At 42.2% G+C, this 16,954-nt stretch overlaps 1 protein-coding gene across 1 annotated transcript in view; it reads right to left on the bottom strand.

The window, feature by feature from the left end:
* Window positions 1–5,474: 5,474 nt before the first annotated feature.
* The window catches only part of GPN1 (GPN-loop GTPase 1), a 13,794-nt gene continuing 2,314 nt past the window's right edge, over window positions 5,475–16,954 (bottom strand). The window contains exons 4-14 of the mRNA XM_065682103.1: window positions 16,746–16,812; window positions 16,059–16,096; window positions 15,452–15,530; window positions 15,248–15,342; window positions 14,074–14,119; window positions 12,878–13,024; window positions 9,834–9,916; window positions 8,000–8,039; window positions 7,178–7,268; window positions 6,626–6,736; window positions 5,475–6,008 (exon numbers count right to left, since the gene is read on the bottom strand). Coding sequence (XP_065538175.1) covers window positions 5,917–6,008; window positions 6,626–6,736; window positions 7,178–7,268; window positions 8,000–8,039; window positions 9,834–9,916; window positions 12,878–13,024; window positions 14,074–14,119; window positions 15,248–15,342; window positions 15,452–15,530; window positions 16,059–16,096; window positions 16,746–16,812 — 889 coding nt within the window. The 3' untranslated portion in view covers window positions 5,475–5,916. The remainder of the gene's footprint in view (window positions 6,009–6,625; window positions 6,737–7,177; window positions 7,269–7,999; window positions 8,040–9,833; window positions 9,917–12,877; window positions 13,025–14,073; window positions 14,120–15,247; window positions 15,343–15,451; window positions 15,531–16,058; window positions 16,097–16,745; window positions 16,813–16,954) is intronic.

The following is a 16,954-nucleotide window of genomic DNA, read 5'->3' as shown; positions in this document are numbered from 1 at the left end:
ACAGTCCATTGTACTGTCTGATTTACCAGAGGCTGCGGCATGATAGGGGATGTGATATACCCGTTTGATGTTGTGCTCTTCGGCCTCATAGAGGTTGTTTCAGAAATGAGTCCCATTGTCTGACTCGGTTCTCTCTGGGGTGCCGTGTCGCCACGAAATCTGTTTCTCAAGGCCCAGGATAGTGTTCCGGGCAGGGGCGTGGGGCACAGCGTATGTTTCCAGCCATCCGGGGGTTGCTTCCACCATGGTAAGCACATGGCGCTTGCCTTGGCAGGTTGGTGGGAGTGTGATACAGTCAATCTGACAGGCCTCCCTGTATTTGTACTTCAGCTATCGCCCTCCATACCAGAGAGGCTTTAACCGCTTGGCTTGCTTAACTGTAGCATGTTTCACACTCATGAATAACCTGGGCAATAGTGTCCATTGTTAAGTTCACCCCTCGATCACAAGCCCATCTATATGTTGCATCTCTGCCTTGATGGCCTGAGGTGTCTTGGGCCCACCAGGTTAAAAATAATTCACCCTTATGTTGCCAATCAAATCCATCTGAGCCACTTCGATCATAGCAGCTTTATCCACTTGTTGGTTGTTCTGGTGTTCCTCAGTGGCCCAGCTCTTGGGTACATGAGCATCTACGTGGCATACCTTCACCACCAGGTTCTGCACCCGGGCAACAGCATCATGCCACAATGCAGTCACTGGGATGAGAGCAGCTGCAGTGCCTGTTGGTTTGTTGTCAGAGACCTTCTTTTCCCCTTGAGGGTACTGCAGTGTTGAGCAGGGCTCAGTAGGCATGCAGTAGCATGCTGCAGCCATTTGCGCCTATCTGGAATTGCAGGATGACAGCATACTTTTTCCAAATGTTTTACTAGTTCTTCTGGATTCTGCACTTGTTCAAGGGTGAAATTCCAAAACACTGGAGGTGCCCACTGTGGTAGGTACTTGCCCATACTATCCCACACATCCTGCCACTCGTAACTGTTCAGCCTCAGGGAAGATCTCTGGGTGGTATTTTTAAATAACTGTTTAACCTTAAATAAAACTTGAACCATATACAGCAATGTGCTGGTTCCCAGCAAAAGGACCAGGTTGACTTCAAGGGTACTCAAAGGATATTAAAAAGCTTTAAAATTCTCAAATACTACCATAATCAGCCTGGAGGGGAAAGAGGGAAGGAAGGAGGGAAGGAGGATGTTTCCCCCATAAGTTGGCTCTCCAAGGAGAAAAGGCAAAAGGAGTAATCAATAGTGCCCAACAGATGATTCCTGAAGTACAGAGGTGACACCAATGCTGAGTACACACACCAGATCAGTTTCATACCCAGGGATTCGCTGTATCATAAACCAGTGTTACAAAGTACAACAGAATGATAATCTTAGCCCAGGCCCCAAGGATAACAAACATGACCATAGGGAACACATACTGTGGGTAAGATAGCATATAATGCAACCCTGGGAACAGCACAACAAAAAGAACTGTCATGGTTTAAGCCCAGCCAGCAACTAAATACCACATATCTGCAAGCTCAGTTCCCCCCACATTCCCCAGTGGGATGGGGAGGAGAATAATAAAAACCATACATACCCATGGGCTGAAATAAAAACAGTTTAATAATTGAAATAAAAGTAAAATACAATAAATAAAGAAGTAAAATATAATCATACAATAATATGATTAAATAAATAATTAAATTAATTAAATTAAATTAATTTAAAATAAATTAAATTAAAAATTTAAATAATATAACAAAAATACAATCATACAACAAAAAACAAGGAAAAAACAAAACACAACACAACAGTGATGCACAATACAATTGCTCACCACACGCTGACTGATGCCCAGCTTGACCCTGAGCCATGATCAGCTCCTTCTGCCCAACTCCACCAGTTTATATACTGGGCACGACGTGCTGTGGTATGGAATACCCCTTTGGCTAGTTTGGGTCAGGCGTCCTGCCTGCTCCCTGCCACCTTCCCATCTCCCTCCTCACTGGCAAAGCACAAGAGACTTGACTTGAGGTAAGCACTACTGAGCAACAACTAAGACATTGGTGTGTTATCAGCATAGTTCTCAGACTAAAGCCAAATCACAGCACTGTACCAGGTACTAGAAAAAAATTAACTCTATCACACCTCAAGCCAGGACAAACAGCACGTGCCCGTGTCTCCTAGTGTATCCCTTGCACATGAAGTTCCCATGCAATTTAGAATCACAGAATCACAGAATAGTTAGGGTTGGAAAGGACCTTAAGACCACCTAGTTCCAACCCCCCTGCCATGGGCAGGGACACCTCACACTAAACCATCTCACCCAAGGCTCTGCCCAGCCTGGCCTTGAACACTGCCAGGGATGGAGCATTCACAACTTTCCTGGGCAACCCATTCCAGTGCCTCACCACCCTTACTGTAAAGAATTTCCTCCTTATATCCAATCTAAACTTCCCCTGTTTAAGTTTTAACCCATTACCCCTTGTCCTGTCACTGCAGTACCTAATGAAGAGTCCCTCCCCAGCATCCTTGTAGGCCCCCTTCAGGTACTGGAAGGCTGCTATGAGGTCCCCACGCAGCCTTCTCTTCTCCAGGCTGAACAGCCCCAACTTCCTCAGCCTGTCTTCATACAGGAGGTGCTCCAGTCCCCTGATCATCCTCATGGCCTCCTCTGGACTTGTTCCAGCAGTTCCATGTCCTTTTTATGTTGAGGACACCAGAACTGCACACAATACTCCAGGTGAGATATCCCAAGAGCAGAGCAGAGGGGCAGGATCACCTCCTTCTACCTGTTGGTCACACTCCTTTTGATGCAGCCCAGGATACAGTTGGCTTTCTGGGCCGCGAGTGCACACAGAAGCGGGCTCATGTTCGTTTTCTCATCAACCAGCACCCCCAAGTCCTTCTCCATGGGGCTGCTCTGAATCTCTTCTCTGTCCAACCTGTAGCTGTGCCTGGGATTGCTCCAACTGGAGGAATTTGTAAATAACCAAAATTTCCATTCTGATCACTGCACTGTGAGAAGAATTAAATTACTCCTGTCCATTCCTGGATGTTCTGTTGGTTATCAGGCATTTCTTAAGCTACAGTACCCGTAGTAAAATACCTGCCTCTGTCTAAAGCATTTGTGTCAACTGCCATTTTAGAGCTTGGAAATGGTGTCTCCTGCAAGGCAGAGAAAGCTCATAAACCAAGAGGGCTGTAGCCTGGACAGTGCTTGCACCAAGCACTCCTACAAGGGAGAGCAGCATACTGGAGCTAGAGCCCCAGGAAACCTCTCCTGCCTGGGCAAAGAAGCCTGGATTACTGCCATGCTGCTTTTCAAGTGTACCAGAGTTCAAGTTCACTTAGGCACAGTGCAAGAAAGCTACTGATTCCAAGCAGTAGAGATCTTATATTTGTATATGAAAGCATCAGTCTTTCGAGGACTAGCCCCATAGATGCCATGTGGAACCAGAGATCAGAAATGCATCTATCTGCTGCTGAAAAAGGATTCTCCAACACCATTCATCAAGAAGAATTCCCATCAGCATTCAGGGCTTTTGCAGTGGTGGTTTCACTTGTGCCATCAGAAATTGCATGAGGAGAGTCATGTTCAGCACACTTGGTTATGCCATCCATTCGCTTGTGGAGATCCTGGCTCAGCAGCAATACAACAGTCTTTCCAACAACAATCCGGTTACAGCCAGAATCACTTTGATTCTTATCTTCGAAGCATTTACCCAGAGTTTCTGCATCCTGGGAACAGTCAGTTCTCTTGACCACAATGCAGCACTGCACCCTTGTGGTGATGAAGGCCAGCCACACACCAGGCTGTGGGGGCCAGAATGTGTATGTGAAATGATGAGACTATGGGTTCTCCATCCCTCGGGATGCTCAAAACTCAACTGGACAAGGCCCTGAGCAACCTGACCCTGTTTTCGGGTTAACCCCACCCTGAGCAGATGACAGGTCCTCCAGCTGTCCATTCCCACCGAAACCCTGCTGTCATTCCATGGCAGCCTTCCCAAAACTGCCTGGAAATGTTTCTTGGACCATCCTTGGATCAATACTTGCAGCACAACAATTTTATAACAGTTTAACCTACAAACAGAAGGACAAGTTACCTATAGTGCTTCTCAAAACATGCAGAAATTACAGCTCCTGACCAGTGACAAAGACATGAATTACTTGTTCAGTATGAGAGAAGTTCAACATCAAAGTACCTTCCATTATCCTAGAAGCCAAGGCCAATCAAGAGCTTTTAAGCAAGAAAGAAAGTTACATCTGTTCTTATAAATAAGAAGTAATATTTCTTTATTCTGGTAAGAAATAAATATTGCAAGCTAAAAACAATATGGATACTTCATCACCCCTGCACAGGAAAAACCAGGTATTTGCCATGAATAAGACTGACCTAGACTTGGGCTTTAAGGCCCAGAATAAGGTCATTATCTTCTCCCCAGACAAGGTCATGAACAGACAGCAAACAGATTCCCTCTTCCAGGAGAAAGGCATCGTCATTTAAAATACTCCTACTGCAAAACATCATCAATTTAACACTGAGCTTAATGAGTGCCCCCTACTATTCATCTGGTAAATTAAAGTTACAAGCTGCATTTTTATCTGGATTTGTCCTCACTGTGTTCCCATTAGACAAAAAAAAAAAAAGCCCCTTCTCACATGTATGTAGTCTCTGTGGTATTCACAAGTTTACCATCAAGACAGACAACTACTGCCCATGTCTGACAAATATTATTTTCAATGTCTTCTGTGGAGTTTATTCTTACCAAAGTTCCCAGGGGTGAGGAGGGGGAAACAAATAATTATCCATTCACTAGCACTATGGAGTCACTGCTCACTTTGTTGAGCATTAACTCAACTACTCTGGAAGCCTGGGGAGATGGGAAAGGGTTCAGGGGGGGGGCGATGGAACTGGGAGCTGCTGCAGCAGGTAAGCAGGGCCAGGGCAGGCTCAGGGGGAGCTCTGGTGAGGCAGGGAGGCACCCGGCTCTGCTTCATGGGAATTGTGCGCATCTTTCTCCTATTCAGTTCTGGTAGCTCCCAGGGAAGTCCCCGGGGCTGCCCTGCTGAGCAGGACCTGCAGCACCGGGCGGTTTGAGCTTCCTGTCCCCCTACCCCCGAGAGCCAAAGGGCAGGACCTTGCACCCACCGAAGTGGCTCCCTCTCCTCTCGGCTCACTCTTCTCCTCACCCATAGGCCCTCACCTGCCCGAGTGCCCCTGCCCTGTGCCTCAATTCTGCTCTTGTAAGACCCTATCTGGAGTATTACTTTCAGCTTTGGAGTATTCGGCACAGCAAACACATGGACCTGTTGAACTGGGCCCAAAGGGGGACCACAGTCATTGATCAGTGGACTGGAGCACTTCTACTTCTGTAATCAAGATGCGTTTGCTATGAATCCATATGGATGGGCTGTAAGCAGAGACAGAAACTCTTGCATTAGAACAGTGAAATGAAGTCTCCTTCCTTTAACGATCACACATTTGTTAGTACATAAAATATATTTAATTAAAACCGAAACGTCAAATACTAGATTGATGAAGTTTCACACAGCAGATTTCACTTGTGTCATGGCTGCAGCAGACACCTGTCTGCCCAAGGTGAACAAAACGCATTTTTAGAGACCAGAAAGTACTCTAGATGCTCTCAACAGGCACATCTAAAGAATCTGAAGCAAAAAACACTGTTATCTGGTTCCTTCAGCTTCAGGAAGTCCTAGTGGCAGATGGCCAAATGCACAGTCAGTTGGTTACAAGACCTTCAACTCATATGACCAAAAGTTACTGCAGGGAGATAGACAGAAATATATCAGAGGAAGCTGTTCATAGATAGAAAACTTCATGCATGGTTCCATGCAAGTTTATGCTGTTCCTTTACTTTTAACTCCATCGTAAGGGATTCCAAACCATCTGTTTCTGAAGGTCTCATTCGTTTGCGTTGCTGCTTCTCTGGTATTTCATCCGCGTTTCTTGCATAAAGTTTCTGAAGGCTGGTTCTTCATGACTCTCCTCAGTAACTGGGGGAAAAAAAATCCACACTTCAGTACTATCTCACCACTTGTTCTACTGTTACTGAAGAAAGCTAGAGTCAGGCTAAGTAGAGCAACACGTTACGTCTGTTTGATCTTCAACTTCATTAAAAGGCAAAAGAAATAAGTTACCCTAAAAATCAGTGGAACAGAGAAAGAATGAAGATTAAGTCTGCAAGTTATATGAGAGAAAAAAATCACACACTGTAAGAAGAGTGTTCCAAGACCAGGAGTCACTGGAAAAGGAAAGAGAGGCAGGGCAGAAACTGTAAAGCCAGGAAGATAATGAAACATATTGTGTGTTAATTAGATTCAGAGGTCACTGCATGCTCGAAGCATAACGAGTTTGTCTGGTTTATGCATGTTATACACTATTAAAAATAATTACGTGAATTAAAAATTTAAACTTGAACTTTCACAAACATTTCACTGAACTAAGCATTTCAGCTGGGCTTCTGCTACACAGTCAGACACCTATATTTAGGTGACCATGTTTGCTTATTTTCTAGGCTCCCAATTCACTCAATCCAGTTAATGAAATACGGAGGCTATTTCCTGAATCGACAGGCAGTTTTTAGATCAGATCAGATCCTTTATTCCCTTACCTTCATGGTCAATATCATCAGTATCGCTCTCCCTCTCTTCTTCTTCTTCATCAAGAGTTCCTCGTGTTAGGATCAGCTCGGAGGGACCCATTGCAGAAGCATCATCAAACCCTTGAACAGAAATAGCTATACATGAAACAGCACACTAACAAGTAAGTTTGTGCCTCAACAACTTCTATTTGCACATAAACACAGCAGTAAATGCCTCCTCTAAAAGGACAAAGCTGCTTGTGGATTACAAAGATACAGGACAGACTGCATCAGCACCATACTTAATCTCATATAAGGCAACAGTTCAACCAACAGCAGAGCTTTGTTGTATCTAATTTGACAGTTTCACCACTTTATCTACACAGCAGGGTTTCTTTCCATGTCTGTGACTGACACAAAGAGCTAAGTCTAACCCCACAGGAAATAAAGCTCTACTCGTCCTTCCTAACATGAAGCTGCTTCCACGCTTTCGCTATGAAGACAAAAAACCACTAAGTGACTTCTCAAGGCAGACTCTCCAGACAACTTTCGCAGTAAACGCGTATCTTCCTACTAATATACCTGCAAGTGTGTTGCCCTGTACACACACGCTTCCCATGTCCTTCCGCAAGTGTTCCAGCTGCTCTTTCTTTTGTTCATTTTGAGCTTTCTCCTGTAGGTACAAAGTTACACGTGGATTCTGAGTACACTTAAAACATCAGTAGAAGATTCATCTCACCCAAGAAGAGCAGTCTGTCCCCTAGCCAGAAAGCAGAAGTCAGTAAGCAGGTCTTTACATTACAACTAAGGTTACATGGAACTTTCCATGCTTTTGGGTAAGCATGGAAAGCAACCTCGAGCATGATGGGCTTCTAGAACATTTTCAGCAGCATCAGGAAGCCAAACTCAAGTGAAGTTGTGCCTGCAGAGAACTGTTCTTTGGACAGCCAGAGCTCCAGGTGAGCAGAGCTAATGACTTTGGTACTGCAATTCAATCATTATTAATTGCCTAACTCAAAACAGTATCTTTCACTGGTGCAAAGAGATACTGTGATATTCTCAACAAATCACTTTGCCAAGTTATTTTTTTAAAAAGGCTCTATCATTCTGAATGGAAGATATAAAAATCTTTCCCAATCATTTTCTCACAATTTGCCCCAATAAATTATTAGCACTAAACCACTGACAAACATCTGATTTAAAAGACATCTTTATTTTTGTGAAGATATGCTCCACCACATGCAGGAAGAAAAACCAGATGGTGAGCTTCGCAACAGGATTTTTTCCCACAATGAGTGTGGTTAGTAAATGAAATGTTAGATCCTCGCCACAAAGAAGCAATTGCATGCATGAAAGTAAAACCAAGATACACTGCCCAGGTATATAAAAGTTAAAAATACCTACCAGTGTTTTCCTCAGGCGTTCATATTCTGGGCGATATTCTCTGAAAATACAAGTAGAGTACATTCAGTGTGAACTAATACATGACATATTAAGTAAGGATCATCTTGTTTCTACCCCAAAAAACGTCCTTCAAACATGAAGAGAATACTTTCCTAGAGAAGACGTTTCAGAAAGACTACTAGTATTTTTTACCCACATTTGGATTCTGAAACCAACGGATGCAAAATAAATGAATGTACTTCACAAAAATAGTAAACCTTTCTCATAATATCTTATAACAAATGAAACCACCTCAACCATAGAATCAGCTAGGTTGGAAAAGACCTTTAAGATCATCAGGTCCAACTGTTACCCTGGGGCTGCCAAGACCATCACTAACCCATGTCACAAGACAACTGCAGGGGCAAAGAGGAACATCCTGAGCAGCGCTCCATGAAACACTCCTTTCCGCCTCCCTAGGGTGACCCACTTGCATGTGGGTACCACATGCAGGCAGCACAGGGGGACGAACCCGCATCCCAGAGCATCCCGCCTGCATCGAGCAGTGCCTGGGGCAGAGGCTGCCAGGAGCAAGCCATTGAGGTAGTCATTTCACTGCTGTATCTAATCAGCAGATTTATCACTCTAATCACAGACATGACTTTGTCTGCCAAGACTTGTGTTTCCTAAGACAGCTCAGTGGGAGCTCATATAGCAAGACTGTTCACAGACTTCCAAACTATTGTAATACTATGGGACCTTTGAATTATTTCTCTAATGAAGTAAGGATACCCTCTTCTTAGAATCATAGAACAGTTTGACATGGAAGGGACCTTCAAAGACCATCTGGTCTGACCTCCCTAGCCTCTCTCGTACACTCCCTTTATATGCTGAAAGGTCACAATAAGGTCTCCCCTGAGCCTCCCCCTCTCCAGACTGAACAACCTGACTCTCTCAGCCTTCCTTCATAAGATAGATGTTCCAGAACTCTGACTGTTTTCATGGCCCTCTGGAACAGCTCTAACAGGTCCATGTATTTCTTGCTCAACTGTGGGCTGCCACGCTGGTCAGTGCTCCAGGCATGGTCTCAGAAGAGTGGAGTAGAGAGGGCGCATCACCCCCCTCGACCTCTGACCACACTTCTTTTGATATAGTCCAGGATACAATCACCTTCTGGGCTGGAAGCACACGCTGGCAGCTTATATGAAACCCTTAACTAGAGTTTCACTATGTAGGCACTGTATCCCAGAATAATTTTTAGGTTATGCAGTAAAACTCCTCAACACCTCAAAAGAGACATTTAGGGAGTGGGGGAAGAAGCACAAAGAGCACTCAGATACTCCCAGGCCCATCACAGAAGAGGCATCAAACCACTGAAGATCCATCTCAACAAGCCCAGAGGAACACAGGGACACAGTTGCAGGCAAGGAATCCAAATTAAGGATTTGGAGGAATCCCAGCTCCTCCTAATCAGCCCCACAGTCCTGGCATGAGACCCATCACCATGCCTTATCAGGAGCTCTCTGGATCACCTTGCAAGCACAGCGGGGTGGGCTGACTATGGGTGTGGAACACATTACGGGATGCAGGGAAAGAGCACATTTGGGGAGTAACAAATGTAGGAAATTCAAGGATAAGGGAATAAAAGGGTCTTTTATTTTTCCCTGAAGAGTTAGGAAAAAAATCCACCACCAAACAGTTCCTTTCGGATGCTGCATTTCATGCTGACTTTTGCATTTAAGTTTGTTAGAAACCCTGAACTACACTGGCTGCAAAAAGCACGCAGCCCTTCAAATCAAAATCAGTAACTTCAGCAAATCTTCACTGAGTCAGGGACCAAAGGTTATCACCTTACCTTTCATACTCATCTACAGCTTTAGAGAGCTGAACAAAAAAATCATCCAGTCCTGTGCCAATCACAGAAGAAACACCAACCACCTATAAAAAAAAAAACCATATATGAGAACTGAAGAGAATTGAACCAAGTTTTTAAGTAGCTGTTCAGAGCCGGTAAGATTAAGCAGCATCGTAAAAAAAAAAGAACACCCCCACTCCTCAAACCCCACCTCACTAATAAAACCCCAGGGGAATCTAAAGATACCCATTTAATCATCACAGTGGCATATGAGAACGCAGTAATACTTCCGCTTCTGTCATTCCTACTCAAAGCCTCTTTCTCCACCTGATGTTAATTCTTGCTGCCTCCATTTTTTGGTTGGTTGGGTTTTTTGTTTCGTTATGGAGGTGTGTGGTTTGGGTTTTCTTCCTTTTTTCCCCTCTATTTAACTCAGAAACCTGGATTTTCTTGTCTGTTTTACAAATTTTACCAAGGGGAGGGAAGCAATAGTTAAAAAACGCTACTTACTCTGTACCCATCCTTATAGCTCCAATCTCAGTACCCCCCAAAAAACATAGATAAGAAAACATAATGCCTAAACATAATGAAAAAGATAGAGCAATTTAAAAGAATGATCAAGTCTTTCTTCTGTTTACTTGGTTATTTTTAATAATCCAAGTTCTCATTCTGAACTTTATTATAAAAGCTGCAATATCAGTGTACTAGAATTAAAGAGTAAAATAGACCACAGAAACTGGCTTTTTGCCTTTGAAATTCTGTGCAATACTTTGCATTTAGCTGAAGCAAATTTTAAGAGGTACCCAATCCAACCCCCAGAACAGCAAGAGATGGAGATTTTAATCAGTTACTATGTAATCAGTTACTACATTCAAAATGCACATCTTTCTAATTTGAACTTGTCTGTCATTACACTTCTGGGCATTTGTTCAGCTTTTATTATATCAATTACCTAAAAATGCCTTTAATTAAGACTTTTATCTGCCAGTACTTGGTGACCCTTTGTCCTGGTTTCATTGTGGTACTTACTTGCCAGCTGAGCTTCAACCACAACACCCTTAACAATCTTACACCTTCTAATAGAAATTCTCCCTCTTTTTCATAAGCAAAACAAGTCTTAACTCTTTCAAATGGAAGACTTTTTTTCCAATCACAGCCTTGCATCTTATCAAAAGTACAGTACAAAAATACGCAGACAATCAAGCATTCCAAGGATTTTTAAGCAATAGTCTACACATTGTGCAGATACAAATATTTATACTTTCTTTGCTGTCGTGGTTTAAGCCCACCTGGTAACTCAGAACCACGCAGCCGCTCACTCACTCACTTTCTCCTCCCCCCAGCCCCCGCTGCCAGAGGGATGGGGAGGGGACTCGAAAGAATGTTAACTCCCACGGGTTGAGATAGGAACAGTCCAGTAACTAAGGTATAACACAGACCACTACTGCTACCACCAGTGATAATAATGATAAGGGAAATAACAAGGGGAGAGAATACAACTGCTCACCACCTGCCGACCAATACTCAGCCCGACCGAGCAGTGATCTAACCCTTTCAGGTAACTGCCCCCAGTTTCCATACTGGGCATGATGTGCTGTGGTATGGAGTACCACTTTCATTAGTTTGGGTCAGGTGTCCTGTCTGCTTCCTCCCCGCTTCCCCTCCTCCCTGGCAGAGTGTGAGACTCAGAAAGTCCTTGGTCAGGGTAAACATTACTGACCAGCAACTAAAAACTTGGTGTTATCAGCTCTGTCCCCAGGCTGAAAGTCAAAACCACAGCACTGCACCAGCTACTGAGAAGAAGAAAAATTACTGCTACTGCTGAACTCAGGACAGTAGCCACCCCTTATTCCATACCATTCATGTCCTGCTCAGATCCCACATTTTTCAATATACCAAAAACTTAAGTACAAGCTGCCTTCTACTCTATAATCCTGCTCTCCAGCCAACTGTTCTAAGAGATTTGACATGCGTACAAAGATTTGATTAGCAAATAAGGACTAAGAAGTACTTTAGTCCTACATGGCACCACTACAATCTGTTTTGAAATCCTGAATACTGTTCCACATAGGACACGTATTTTTGTTTCAGCAAAATTATCATTATCTGTATGAATGGAATCACTTAATTATTTTCATTGGTGTTCTTGTAATAGCCCCAAAACCAACTGCTTGTTTCTTCTTAAGTAAAAGCTGATGAAAACCATGATTAACTGAACCCTTTTAGCACAGATTATGGAATCATCAACACCCACTCATGTACAGTCTTTTCAGAGAAACTCAAACCCCGGTAAGTGGAGAAAAAAAAGAACACTTTTTGTTGAGTCAGCAGAAATAGAGGATTTGTTTGTTTCTAAGGTTCTTTCCCTTCTTCCTACATAGTAAATTACCAACTGTACTTGATACTTTCAAGAACAAGGAAAATTGTCTCAGATGTGAGACACAATAATACAGAACATTACCACTTACCAGCCTATCTTAGCTTTCTTCAGGTGACAATTCAGTACTAAATGATTCAGGCTGCCACTCGGTGTGACAAGCAACTAAAGTTACTTTATGTTCAAAATCAGCAAGTCTTTGCCCCCAGAATGCAAGGCTCATCAACAGATTCCAGCTCAAAAGGGTGGTGGCAAAGCCCTTTTAGAGAAGGGCAGAAGGGTTAAGGTTAGAAGATACCTCTGAGGATCATCTAGTCCAACCTCTCCTCCTTGCTCAGAAAGCAAGACTGACTAGAACAGGTTGCACAAGACCTTGTCTGAGTGTGTTTTGAGTATCTCCGAGGATGGAAACTCCACAGTTTCTCTGGATCACCTTTTCCAGTGCTCAATCCGTAAAATTACAGTAGTTCTTTTTTCCTCTTCTGTTTAAACAGTTTCCTGTATTTCACTTCGTGTCTACTCCCTCTTGTCTTCACTGGGAACTGCTGAAAAGAGCCTGGCTCTCTTCCTTATATTCTCCCAGCAGGTATTTATATACCTCAGTGATGTCAATGAGCTTTCTCTTCCCCAAGCTTTTGAGAGGTAGTGAAAAAAGGAAGATTCTTACCTTCAGTGAACTGTAAAATTCATCCAACACTAAACTCATAGAACGAGTCAGGTTACTGACATAGGATGTCTCTTGATTCAGGGCATCCTGAAAAGTCTCAAAGTCCTGCATCCATTCCACTGCAAAACTGTGGTCAATTATGTCAGTCTAGGAGAAGAGAAAACTTTCAGAAGTAATAATGATGAATTTTTAGCCATAGGTTGTTAAGTGGACAAATAAAATTTCCATTTTTAACTTACTTTCAAAATACTGATCTTTTGAAAATATCCAGCCCTGGTCTGAAGTTTTTCAAGCTCTGTATCAAACCAACTGCTTGAATATAGGAAGAGAAGACAAAAACCCTCTATCCCAGTTTTAAGAAGGCATGTTTAAGGAAACAACTGCAAGTCTAAAGGCTTTATGGTTTACTGAAAGGGGGCATCCAAATATTTCATACTGTAAAAGAAAGTTTACGTTGTAAATATTAGAAATAGTGTGACTGAGGACAGACAAGACAGTCCTCAGTGAAGATTCCATGCTTTCTTGATTGGCTTGGGGATTAGGAGGGAGAGGAAGGCTTTTCCACACCTGGTATCAGCCTAAAGGATCTTTGTAAAATGTGAGCTGTGCTCTAACCTAAAGAATTATAATCTAAACGAGACGGCGGACACAAGCAGGTGAGATGGTTCCATAATTTTACGTGGATTAGTATTCAAGCAGTCTACTGACAGATTTTTAGTGTTACTGATCAGGACCAAACACCTTTGTTCAAATTTCCCCTGCTACAATAGATGGGGCTCCTTCCTCAAAACAGGCAGGTGTTACACAATTCTCACTGTAAGTCTGCTGCTGAGTAGAAATAATTAATGATTAAGACAATTGTTATGAGAAGGTAGGGGTCTGTAAGAGCAGATTCAGTGACGAACTTACCCTTACGTTACAAAGTTAAGTTTCCTTACAGCCTTGGGTTATGGTGCAGAACATTTTTCAAATTGTTAGTATTATCTCAAACTTGAATGTTTGGGTGTAACATCCCTGATTCTTCTTGTGCATTTATATACTAAAAACCCTTTCAGATTCGGTTTTCAGTCTGCAGCTCTCTCCCAGCCTCTCTTTTCTAGAAAATCTATTATTGTAGTAAGACAAAGACACTACAGCAAAGCAAGCTAAACAGAACAATGTTCCACTAGGACACAGAAACCAAAGCTTTAACTTACTTTGTTCATGACAACAATGAAAGGCAGCTTTGTCTTATACAGGATACTGTGGGACACACACACAAAAAAGTGAAATTAATTTAAATCTCACTAGAACAGCAAACAAGCATAAGGCAGACCAGACTTGTGCAAAACTGAATATATTTGACTTCAAAAGATAATTATTTTCCTCCACATCAACTAGAATGTAGTTTTTACCCAGAATCTGCTTATCATAGGTGAACAAAATATGCTCCCTAGATGTAAGCATGTATTTGTAAGATAGAAAACTTCCCACACACTCAGTTGATTTTGATTACTATTTTCCATGACTGTCAGATCTGTTTTTAACTCTCTTTGCATGTTCTAATTATTTTTACACAAATTTGATGTTCTGAGATACTACCTGTGAACCGAGCAATGAATTCAAGTAACTCAAAACATCTATAAAGCAAAGCTACCTTGAAACACTAGCTTAAATATTCATTTCACTGTATCTATTCTAGCATCTGGCTCAACACTGTCAAAAACTGCAGCATGTAATGAGACACCTTATGCATATCAGTGATACAGCTATCAGTGTTACAGTGATACAGTGTATACAGCTTCTATCAGTGATACAGCGTATACAGCTTCTATCAGTGATACAGCTTTTGACCTTGGTAAAAGGATTGGTAGGTTCTTTGAAAATCTTTTACCAACATTTATGATGAATTATGACAGCTCTAGATATGCTGATCTTTACATAAGTATTTAGTCCCTGGTTTAACATGAAGATGGGTCTGTTGCTCAGCCAGGGGAAGAAAAGGCTTCAGGGAGACCTTACTGCAGCCTTTCAGTATATGAAGGGCCTTGTAAGAAAGATGAAGACACAGATTAGAGCAAGGAACAAAGGTTTTAAACTGAAATAGGGTAGGGTTAGACTGGACATAGGGAAGACACATTTTACAATGAGGGTAGTGAGACACTAGCACAGGCTGTCCAGAGAAGCTGTGGATGTTCCATCATCAAAAGCAGATGGAGTTTCGAGCAACCTGATTTAGTGAAAGATGTCCCTGTCTGTTGTGAGGAGTGTGCACTAGGTGGTCTTTAAAGGTCCCTTCCAAACCAAACCATTCTGTTATTCCCCTCCAAAGTAAGCTCCAAAGAGACACAGTAATCAGAGCACACAGACTGCATTTTCAGTTTTTCTTACCTGCAGGCATACAGCATGTTGGACATAAAGGTAACAGGGTTAGTACTGCGAGAGGTGTCCATCACATAAACAACAACTGAAGGAAAAGAGGAAGCCTGGAAATACAAAGTAAAACAATATTTTAATTAGAAGTACATGCTGTTCAACAGCCATTTCTTTCACACAGCCTCTACATGACTGCCAGGTTATGTAGAAAGCACTTACCAAGGCCTCAGTTATGATGGTTCCTGATGCTGACCAAGTGAACACCTCTATTTGCCCTGGTGTGTCAATAAGAACATACCTGGTAAGAAGTCATCCCCCCCAGAGGGAAAATTTGTTAAGCAATAGGTCCTGCTCCAACTAGATTACCACAAACACGTAACAGCAAAAGACATGATTATTCTGTTACAGATCAGAAAAGCTCCTCCCAAACAGTGACAAGATTTATGGGCATGCTTGAAAAATTCCTGTGTGAATTTTGTAACTAAGAAGCACATACTCCCTTCAGATTCTATTAATGTTAAAGGCTTCGATTTGATAGACACTTAGTACTGCAAACTCTTCAAAAGAAGAATTATTGCCTGTTTGAACAGTGCATGAAATTACAGTCTAATGGAAGACAAGAAAAGCAGAACTGGCATCAGCAGACATTTCTTCAGTGTGTCTAAAGAAAGTCTAGTTTATCTGGTTTAATTCTATGCCCTTTTCCACATAAAATTCATGCCCAAGCTGAAAAACAACTAGAAAACATGCAGAGCACATTTTCAGGATTTGACATGTTTTTTCCACACTGATCCCAGAAAAACTGAACTTGGCAGAATGTACTCACTTGGATGCATTTTGTCTTTTTTCAATAAACTTCATCACCTGATTGAAAAAGAAGCATAATCTGTATTTAGGCTCACAACAGGAAACTTTCATAATAATTTCCTAACTGTAACTACATTAACTTGCACAGCTGCACGTATGTATCAAATGATCAAAGTCTTTTAAAGCTTTTCAGTGTGTGAAAATGCCCTAAGACCGCACAGGTCAAAGGCAATCCTGATTTTGTCTGTGTTTTCATACCTAACTAAAGAAATGGTGTAATAATGCAGTTGTTCCCGAGCTTTTTACTAAGAGATTGGGCACTGCCTCAATAACATACATACGTTCCTACCTCAGTGCTGATTTAGCATTATGATTTAAGAGAGCAATTATCAAACCACCCCAGGAAACTGAGCTTCCCTACTTCACAACCACAGCATCCATATGAAAGAACATAGTGCAACAGAACAGGTATGTACAAAGACTAATGTTTTGCACACATGGCTTCTAAATTTTACTTTTAAAAAAGCTGAAAAACAGAAATATCTCAAATGAAGGCTAATGTAGTTCTGCTGCACTGTAAAACACATGGTTCTATATAGGGAATATCCTAACTCCAAATACTCTCAGACTCCAAATACACAAAACACCCCTGCAGTCTCCCAGCACAGTATCCATAGCACACCATCACATAGGAACAACCTCATACCTGATCAAATCTTGTAGCAAAAAGATTAAGAGAGGTCACTATTCCACCATTTGGGCCCAGTCCGTATCTAGACACTATATTTAGGAAAGCAGACACAGTAAAGCAAATAATTCGTCTACGTACCAAACTGAAACTTATACGTGAGTGCTTTGCTGGTAACTCTAAATCACACACCAGCCAAAAATCAAGAATCATATCCCCCACCATCT

Source organism: Lathamus discolor, chromosome 5, assembly GCF_037157495.1.
Source record: "Lathamus discolor isolate bLatDis1 chromosome 5, bLatDis1.hap1, whole genome shotgun sequence".
In the NCBI taxonomy this organism is placed as follows: Eukaryota; Metazoa; Chordata; class Aves; order Psittaciformes; family Psittacidae; genus Lathamus; species Lathamus discolor.
The sequence above is the reverse complement of the archived record's forward strand: the minus strand, read 5'-3'. Positions and strand labels throughout refer to the sequence as shown.